General features: G+C 31.0%; 1 protein-coding gene across 1 annotated transcript; it reads right to left on the bottom strand.

The window, feature by feature from the left end:
* Window positions 1-8,450: 8,450 nt before the first annotated feature.
* On the bottom strand, window positions 8,451-8,951 carry LOC147801034 (uncharacterized). The gene has a single exon (XM_087155727.1). It carries the CDS (start codon window positions 8,949-8,951, stop codon window positions 8,451-8,453), a length of 501 nt encoding a protein of 166 aa, XP_087011853.1.
* Between the last annotated feature and the right edge of the window lie 1,760 nt (window positions 8,952-10,711).

Here is a 10,711-nt window from a genome sequence, read left to right as displayed (position 1 = left end):
CATTTTTCTCCTCAAAACTGTCAAAGTTTAAGAAATAAATCGCCTGAAAATGAGATATTTGTAAATGAACTTTACGACAATCATTTATTTGTTTTGCATAATTTGCAAATAACTTAAAAACTAAGCAAATAACTAAAAAACTAAATTTAAAACAAATTAAAATAGTCGATAAATAAAGTGAAAATATCGTTTATAGAAAAATCACAATTAAGAATATTTTCCCAATTTTGAAAATAAATAAAAAATTTAATGTTTTTTTGTATTTCAAAAAAAACTTAAATGACGCATGATGGAAAAAGAAAAATATGGCGCCGGAAATTTTATCTAAAATACATATTTAATGAACTTTTATCAATAAGAGCCTCTATGGTAGGTTATCACAGCTCTGTCTTTTAAAATCACGAAAATGTTGTTAATAAACAATATAAGCGAGGGCAACTATGATTATTAACGCATTTATATCTTTTTGAAAATATTTATTTATTTTTCTGGCTAAATTTTAATGTTTATCTTCATTTTGTATGATGCATAAATTAATTTGGATGTATACTTTTAAATAACATATTTGAATATATTATCTGTCCACACAAGGAATCTGCTCGGAAAAATTATGAAATTACTTATTTAATTAATTTTATTTTGCCTTAAAATGCAAGAAAACTCGAAATTGATCTAATTTTTGCATAAAAATGCAGTTTTGAGTTAATAATCTAAATGATATTAACTTAAATAAATTTCAAAACTGAAAATGCGTAGATTAATCAGAGATTTTTCTTGGACATAAAAGAGGGTATTAAATGTTAGATTTTATCATGTGAATTCTCATTTAACAAATTTAATTTGCAATTGTATTAACACTACTGCATGTAAAAAAATTAAACAAATATAGACCTAATAAATGCGTTGTTAAATTTTCAAATTAAGGCAAAAATTAAACAAACTCTGTTAACCTTGTTTACCAACTCTTTAAATATTGTAAGAATATACGACATCTAACTCAGTAACTGCGTTACTGAATTGTATTTTGCTTGCTCGTCATTGGAAGTTATGCTGTAGAAAAAGTTGGGTTTTACCATTCGATTTCTGTATTAACAAACTTAACCCTTTAACGGGCCCCTTATTTCTAGTAAAGGTAAATTAAAGTATTTTTGGAATTGAAATTGTTTTAAGAACAGTAATTGATATAAAAAAAACTAATTTAGTTTATAAAAATGCCATTTTTTTGGTGGTAAATATATTTAACATGACCTATTAGGAACTTACTGACTTTTATTTTTCCTTATTTATGAAATAAATTCCTTAACCCTTTCGCGCCGACTGTCACAAATACGTGACAGCATAAAACCGTATCAATCAGGGTAAAAAGATAAAACTGGTAATCAAAGTATTTCTTTAGCAATTTATTTGTGGGCGCAGTTATAATTGTTTGATTTATTTAATTCACCATTACTTTGTTCAAAATAAAAGTATTTAGTTATACTTTGAATTAACATTGATTATATATATGATTAAACCAACAATAATTAAAGTAAAAGCAAAGTAAGCCTGTCAAATTAGCAACGACTACATTTAAGTTACCGTTTTTTATTTAATTACAACTTGATTCTGATTTTGTACAAATGCTTTTCTGCATCACCCGTCCCCAAGGGGTTAAATGCTACAAACTTCAAAAGGAATTATGTATTTTATAACTTTTATACGTTTATTAAAAGTGACAAATGGTTACCAATTTTATTCAAACTCACTTCAAGAAAACTGAAGTTATTGAAAAATGGAAACCTAAATAAAAAGTGGTAAAACGTGGTGGTAAGTATACTTACCACGGCCTTCAAAAGGGTTAACTTACAATGATTTTTATCAAAACTGCATAAAAAAATTTGAAAAATATACTAGAACAAAGGGCTGCGTTGTAAAATTTTAAAATAATGACCAAATAAAACAAACTTTTAACAAACTTAATTTGCAATGATTTTGATCACCAGTGCTTTTACAAAATTTAAACATATATACGATACTTAATAGTTCGCAAAGAAAAATTTAAAATAATGACCAAATGAAACCAAATTCTGATAACCTTGTACAATAAAAGTTTGAATATGGAAAGAATATGATATTTTCGAGTCAATAGCTCTGTAAGCATTGCAGTAGCTTATGGAAGTGCAATACAGTTTTACTAATATGTCAATAATTTTCCAAAAAATTTCGAGAGCTAAATAACATTAATATTCCATTTTTTCACACAACCCAATTCTCCCCTAATTCCACTTGCTTGAAGAAACGTGATGAATTAAACTTCTTTGTTTGGTAAATCCTAATTTGTCTGCATATAAGCTGGTTTTCATCCAAAGAAAATATTCCTGAAGTGGCTTTCAATAAAACATATTTCTCTGAAGACTGTAATTAAGGAAAATTCTTATACAGTTCCTGAAAGAAAATTGTTTGATCGAACGTCTGGAAATATAATGATTTTGAAAATTTAAATAACAGTAAACAATTATAAACTGAAATAGAAAAGAAAAACAATTACAAATTGTATAATGCTCAAAAGATTTGATAAAATTATCGCATTAGAAAAGTAATCTGAACACCATGCATCTATTTAACCCCTTAACGCACAGTTTTTATGAAAAAAACCGGCAAAAAAAATCTATTTTCTAATGTAAAAAAACACACTTGAGGACATCGTCTTTTCTTTTGGTGGACAATTTTGATATACTGCAATTTTGTTGCATGCAAAAAGGCTATAATCAGCGACGCCAACTTTTCCGGACACGCTAAAGTAATTAAAAAACGGTAAATAGCTACAAAGTAAATTTTGCAAATTTTTCGACTATTTTTGCTTGCTTTTTAAAAGATATAGCATGACGTAAGTATTGTAAAGTGATGAATTATATAAGCCTACGAATTATTTAGAAATAGTTTTGAATAAAAATCTACTAAATTGAATTTATTAAACCAAGTATCACAGTTGATAAACTACCACATTAAAATATATATTTGCTGTCGGTAGCAAGTTGGCATCTCTGCATATTTTATTCTTGAATAAATAAGTGTTATAGCTAACAATCCTATGTAAATGATAAATATCAATAAAATATTTTTTTCTTAGCTTTCACATTTTTATTTTCAATTTTCGATTATATTCGAGTGTGAAAAATTATAGCAGCACAAAATACAACGCCATTCGAATTATCTCGAGTGTGCATAGTTGGGCCTGTTTAACGAGCTCAAATTAACTTGAACGCACAAGTTAAGGGTTATAGTCCTTTGAATTCTCAAAGCTTGAAACATATATTTTTCAAAGTAAATATTACCTGGAACTATCATAAAGCACTCAAAATATTTCTGTAAAACCAAAGTAGCAAGAATTTCTATCAAAATAACGCATGCATTTTTCTTAAAAAAAGTAACCTCTAGACCACTTGATTCAAAAAAATTGAATATCGCTTAAACTTTTGTAACATTCAAACAGTGAGCCGCATAGAGATACAATTGATTTTGTTAGTTGTTCTTTCACTTTTCTGAAACAATCGATACATATGTTAAGGTTATTATTTATCATTGTTTCCATTCATGTGGGTTGGAACAATAAATATAGAAAGGACATATTATTTTAATGATAGAATCTTAAAGCTATACATAAATCACATTCAATGATATGTTTAAATTGTTCTCAAATAGTTTAGGAAACTCAAAAAACGTATTCATTTTAAATTTATTCAATTACTGAATACAATAAACTATGTTTACTTTTTTTATCGAAACAAAAAAGTAATGTTATTTATCAATTTAAAAAATAAATAACTCTATATGCTATTTTAATTTCGACTTATTTAATTCAAACTCAAAATATATATTCTACACCCTTATTTAATGAAATACGTTCATAATTCAATACGTATATAAACTATGCATGTAATATGCATGTATAATACATATAAATGCATTTACATATATAATTTACATACATTTTTACACGTTTAATGTTTTCTTATAACTTCATAATTTTGAAATATTTACTTAGCAAAGCCAGGGTTGCCACAGGTGACTGAAAATGCAAAAAAAGCGGTGACTAAGAATAAACTTAGCTACTTTATCTAGCGTATTTTTTCAATTTACTATTTGAAGTTAAAAAAAAAGAACTTTTCACATTAAATATGAAAAATTTGAAATGTAAGCCATGGTAGTAGTTGACATTGAATAATTAAAGAGATAATAAATAACTTGAAATGAATTGAGCTTAATACTTTTTTTAACATTTTTAGTTGATTGTGGCATCCCTGCTAAAGGTCTATCTAATACTCATTAGCATTTCATGACCAGATAGCATGTTGTAACGGTTTTAAATTTTTATATCTTTATGAGATAAACCGGATATATATATATATATATATATATATATATATATATATATATATATATATATATATATATATATATATATATATATATATATATATATATATATATATATATATATATATATATATATATATATATATATATATATATATATATATATATATATATATATATATATATATATTGCACATTCGTTTTTTTTTAAAACTTCATCCTTCTAATATATTTATCTGATGCAGGTCCCTTTACATTATTCATTAGCATTGCATGTTCTGAATGTTGTCACGGTTAGAGATTTGAATGGCTTTACGAGTGAAAATCGAATTAGAGACTCACCTACATCTCAACAAATCTATCATTAAACAAATATGTCCTCCCCAAACCCAGTTAGCTCAGCTCCAATTTACCAACCATGAACTTTGCGTAAAACCTTACAATAAATCACCTGACACACAACACTTACGTGCGGATATGCTAATTTCGAAGTAATTGCCACTTCACTGCAAACTCATCTCAGAAAGCGTCAATTTTCGACGTAAAATGGATGATCATTGCTGATTTTCGCACTCTTGTGTTCACATTTTGTCGTGCAAGCTTTAAAAGCTGAGTTAAAATGGGATAAAATTACTTATGTCTTCAGATAATATTCATGTTATAAAATAAATGTTATGATCATTGACTACTTTAAAGTATCTCTTTTTAAGTATAATGATGGGTTTTAGAATCAGGAGGTCTTCGTGGAAGTTTTTAAATAAAGATGTTTCAGTGTTTAGTTGCATGAAAATTAAGAAAAGTTTTTAGAAATATATGAAACCGTTAACACTCCTAGTATTCCGGGAGGATTTTGTTTTTATATTTTAAGTTGTAATAAAATGTGTGCTTTTATGAATTTCCAATTTAATAAATTTTATTTGAAACAATTTTAATTGTCATAATACATAAATAGGGCTGTAATCCAGAAGAAAATAATTATAAAGTAATGACAAATGTATCACAAGGTCATTTGAAATTTTTAAGGTTTTAATTTCGCTTAAACTATGTTGAACAGCTTTAACAACTTGATATATTTATTACGTTAAAACGTGTAAGTTGCTTCCGCTAAGAAAATTATTCCTCAAAAACCGTACAAGTTGGCAGCTATGTTTTCTTGCATAAATTGTTGCAATTATTTTTCAATTTTTCTACTTCATCATTTCATTTCATTTATTAACAAAAAATTGGGTACCTGGGCCACGCAGTGGCCCCTATCGCATACATCATGAATTAAAAACATTGTGTGAAAACATTTTGATTTTGCAACATTATGGTATATATTTTTTTTTTCTACTTCAACCATCTTACGATTGGTATAATAGCACTTATCTTACTGTTAAAACTGGTATTAAAGTGATAAACGATTATCAATGTTTCCTAAAAAGGCTCTTTAAGAAGTAGTTATTGCTTTTAAGTTTAAAGTAGGCCGGGATAGCCTGGTCGGTAGGGCTTTGGGCCCATGTCCGAGAGTTCGTGGGACCGTACCCCGCCGGTTGATGATTCCCCGTGTGGTAAAGTGACTGATGCACGTTAAATCTGTCGAGTCGCAAAAGTCCTCCATGTTCCCATAACAAATCAATACCTCTGGGGGTTCTGGATAGAAGATTGATCTTTCTCTGATTCAGGTCAAAATTACTATCTGTGGATGAATGAATGGATGTATGAATGGGTCCGCCCTATAAACGGGTGCGACGTATGGTGTGGCAGAAGTCGAATTCTAGGCCATAGATGGCTCTACTTAAAAACAAGAAATGCACACTCAACCTTAAATTTGCTCGGTTTCACCAAGCAGGCTTGCCCGTGTGGCAAGTTGCATTAGAAACAACAACACCAAAATTAAAGTACTATCTTGATTTATCAGATCAAAGCTAGAATCTCTATATCGAAAGTTTCGCCTGCAATACATAGCATCTCATGATAGTTATCAGGGCTCTAAGATCCCTTTTAACTATTTATATACCACAATCCTTAAAATCATTTGAATATGTTTCCGAAATAAAATTCAAATGAGAATCAAAGATTTTTGTTTGAAAATCTTAAGATCATCAAATACATTACCCAATAAGTGCAACAGTCAACAGTTCTGCTGTACAACTGTTAACTAAATGATTCTTAAATCGCATGAAGAAAATTTATGACGCAATTTCGTATACAAAATTATTAAACTATGTTTAAGAAAGTTTTTTTATTTTTCTGCATTTTTTTAACGGTGGAATTTGAAATTTGGTAACGATATATTAAACAATTAAATATTTTGTCAGTTCGTAGCATTTAAAAATGAGTACTTGTGAGAACATAATTGCTCGTATTTATCAAAAATAAATTATCGACCTTAGTAATGAAATTGCTCTTATGCATAGAAGCCAGTTTTCGGATGGGATCTTTTTAAACAAGAATTTGAATCGAAACTCATTTATCATTCACTCTTCGTTTATAACCCAGTTCTGAAGGATCATTCTTTTTCTCCATTGCTTCGAATTTATTTCGAATGATATAAGCCTCCGCCCTTACAAAAATATTTTTTCGAAGAAGGTGCTTTTTAAAATTCTCACTTTTCTCAGAATTTTGTTTGTTCAGAAATGTGGTATCTCTGAATATCGTTCAATATAAGCATGCTTTTATACATTTAAATTTAAATTTTAAATAACTACGATTAAAAGCACACTTAAATAAAAGTTAAGAATGAATATTTTAGTGAAACTTTAAATGAAATGCATAGCTGCTAATTTGAATTGGAGTCGGAAAAAAATATTCTTTAGTAATTTGATGCAAAAACTGTTTCTCAAGATCTATGAGTATTACTCTCTCACTTATAGATTGGCAATAGAGAATGTTCTGAAAAACAGATTGCATCATGGAAGTTTCATTTTTTTTTCCTTTTTTAAATCATTGACTCAAAACGCGTTCAGTTCTAAATATTTACTTATAAATGTTCTAATATGAATATTTATTTAAATTAACTGATTTTTCACTTTACCTGAACATTTATTTAATTTTTCTGATTTAAAACATCCTAATAGCTTTAAATTATACTACCCTAATATTTCTTATACTATTTTTAATAATCTAATATTCCTGATTACTTAAGAGCAATGGAAATTAAATTATAATCCAACTAATGTATTACTTATTTAGTCGATACTTCATTATGCTGATGTTAGACTATGTCTTTTCGATATGATCAAAGTCTTTTGAAAAGGATTTCTGTCGAAATTTTTTTCTCGAAAAATTAAAGAAATAAAATAAATAGATCTGCACACGTTTTGCATTCAGTCCAAATTTAAAATGGATATAATATAAAAAAAGAGCACTCGAAATTAAGAAAATGTATTTATTAGTCATAACGTTGCTTTGTAATATATATATATATATATATATATATATATACACTCCTCAAAAGTGAAATTGCAGCACCAAGAAATAATGCACGTAGCGTCATGCAAATTTCAGGAGCGATAGTAGTGAGATGGACATGCAAATGATTAAAAAGAACAGACTAATAAAATCATTACAAAGCAATATATTCAATATCCAATGTGGCCACCTCGGGCAGCTATACAGGCCACAATCCGGCGAGACATGCTATCAATGACTCCATTGATGGTTGCCTGAGGTAACCTTTGCCAAGCCACATCCACTGCTGTGCGCAGATCATCGATGGTTTGCGCCATTGGTCCTCTGTTCATGCCACGTCCAATGAGATCACATAGGTGTTCTATGGGATTCAGATCTGAAGAGGCTGCCGGTCAGGGAAGGATGTCAAATCCAGTCAGGCTGTTAAGAGTTCGCCGTGCGACATGCGGCCTGGCATTGTCTTGCTGGAACACCGTGTTGGGTGCGCCCTGCAACAAGGGCAGAACAACGGGCTACACAACTTGTGTGACGTAGCGGTCCGCTGTCAAACTGCCGTGAATGTGTACCAGGGGCGTTCTGCGATCAAATATTATGCCATCCCAAACCATGATGCCCGGTGCAGGACCGTTGTGACGCTCGGCGTAATGGGCTGGTTCGTAGCGTCCTCCAGGTCGCCGCCATACCCGTCGACGGCCGTCATTTCACCACAGACAGAAACGAGATTCATCTGTGAACAATACCCGATGCCATTGGATGGTCCAGGTACGATGACGATGACACCAAGCCAGACGTCTAGCCCTGTGTAAAGCGGTCAACGGTACCCCTGTTGCTGGTACCCGTGCACGTAACTGTACTTCATGCAATCTGCTGCGTATGGTTTGGGTGGACACAGATCCACCAGCTCCTGAAGACAACCGGCTTCGGATGGCACGTGCCGTGGAGAAAGGGTCTCGAATAGTCAACTGGCGAATACGCCGGTCTGTGCGCTCTGACGTGCACCTGTGCACACAACTTCCTCTTCGGTGTGCACGTAGACCTTCTTGAATCCATCGTGTGACACAACGTTGGATGGTACTCACGTTGTGCCCAACACGAGTTGCTATTGCGCGCAGCGACAAACCAAGTTCATGGAGTTCGATAATACGGTCACGTTCCCCGGTCGTTAACTGATGGTATTGAGCTCGCCGACGTCTCAGAGGCATTTTCTACGCTTTATCTAAAGTCGCAAATGCTACGCAAAACCTCAGATGCCATTTATGAGAAGGGATAGTTGCTGGCCTTTATAGCCCGAATATGCGTACCACGTGATCAGATGCATGCGCAAATTTAATCATTTGCATATCCATCTCACTATTATCGCTCCTGAAATTTGCATGACGCTACGTGCATTATTTCTTGGTGTTGCAATTTCACTTTTGAGGAGCGTATATATATATATATATATATATATATATATATATATATATATATATATATATATATATATATATATATATATAAATTCCAATAACAAGAAAAGAAACTCTGACAAAGTTTTAAGCTGAATTTTGCATTAATTAATTAGCATACTTGAGGACTCCTCCTCAAACCATTAACCCTTTCACGCCGACTGTCACAAATACGTGCCAGCATGAAACCGTATCAACCAGGGTAAAAAGATAAAACTGGTAATCAAAGTAATTATTTAGCAGTTTATTTGTGGGCGAAGTAATAATTGTTTCATTTATTTAATTCACCATTACTTTGCTCAAAATAAAACTATTCAGTTATACTTTGAACTGACATTGATAATATATATGATTAAACTAACAATAATTAAAGTAAAAGCAAAGTAAGTCTGTCAAATTAGCAACGACTACATATAAGTTACCTTTTTTTATTTAACTTCAACTTGAATCTGATTTTGTACAAATGCTTTTCTGAGTCACCCGTCCCCAAGATGTTAATGTTTTAATAAGTTAAAATTAAAAATAATTTTCTCATCATTACGTATATTTCGTTCGTTCGCTGTAGTGGAACTAGGCGTCTGAGGCCTTACGGTCCTTTTCCCATTCTTCCTGAAATTAGACTAAGAAACATACATGACAAAAATAAAGTTAGAGGTGTAAAATGGAATTCTTGAGAGAAAAAAAATGGCTCTTAGCCATTATTAGGTATTAACAAAATTACAAGTAATAAAAAAGTACATGATAAAAATTAATATTGAAGTACAATGGAAAATAAACTCTAATGAAAATTTACAGTATTTACAGTTTGGGAATACATACAAAAGGGGGGCGAGTTAAGGGATTGTGAGGATGCGTGTATATGTGTAAGTAAGTATGGCTCTGTTAAAGTAGAGACCTGGCCGTCCTGGTAATTACTACTCGTGCCGGGTCGCTCTCTACACTTAAGTTACAGGGATTAGCTTACCTCTGATCAGACCCCGAGGGGTTTCTCTTTCACAGGGATAAGCTGAATCTGCGTGTGAATAACTCAGTGTTTGTGTTGTTAAGTTTGATTGTGAGATCAGAAATGTAGAAGTGTGCTGTGGGTCGAATATTTGCATCCTCTTTGAGATTTATGCAGTTGAAAATATCCTTAAAATTTGTGGTCGCTGCTTTAATAAAAAGTTTCTGCTTAATCTGTTGAAATGATGGTCAAATCATTACGTATAAATAGGCTGCAAACTGTTGCTGTTTTTGTAAAATATATTTAATAGAGTGGTGGACAATTAAAAGTAAATCTTTCAAAATTTATGGTAATTTTTCCAATCTTTACAAAGTCTCACCACCCGAGAGTTGGAACAAAGTGACGTGTTTTATGAATCATTTTCATCTAGTGATGTTGAAAATAACTCTAAATTTTATAACACAATGAATGATATATTGGAACTCGGCAACAACTTGAAGAAATTTTTTCAGAAAGCGTTGAAAGTTGGAAGCCCTGCATATAATTTAAACAGATTCCTTAAAGTTAGATA

The sequence above is a fragment of the Parasteatoda tepidariorum genome, chromosome 12, assembly GCF_982258835.1.
Source record: "Parasteatoda tepidariorum strain Cologne lab strain chromosome 12, Ptep-v5.0, whole genome shotgun sequence".
NCBI classification, from domain to species: domain Eukaryota; kingdom Metazoa; phylum Arthropoda; class Arachnida; order Araneae; family Theridiidae; genus Parasteatoda; species Parasteatoda tepidariorum.
This window is presented reverse-complemented; position numbering and strand designations above follow the sequence as displayed.

What these genes read in the sequence shown, in the direction of transcription:
- LOC147801034 (XM_087155727.1), bottom strand. Translation starts at nt 8,951, where the DNA reads ATGCCTCTGAGACGTCGGCGAGCTCAATACCATCAGTTAACGACCGGG.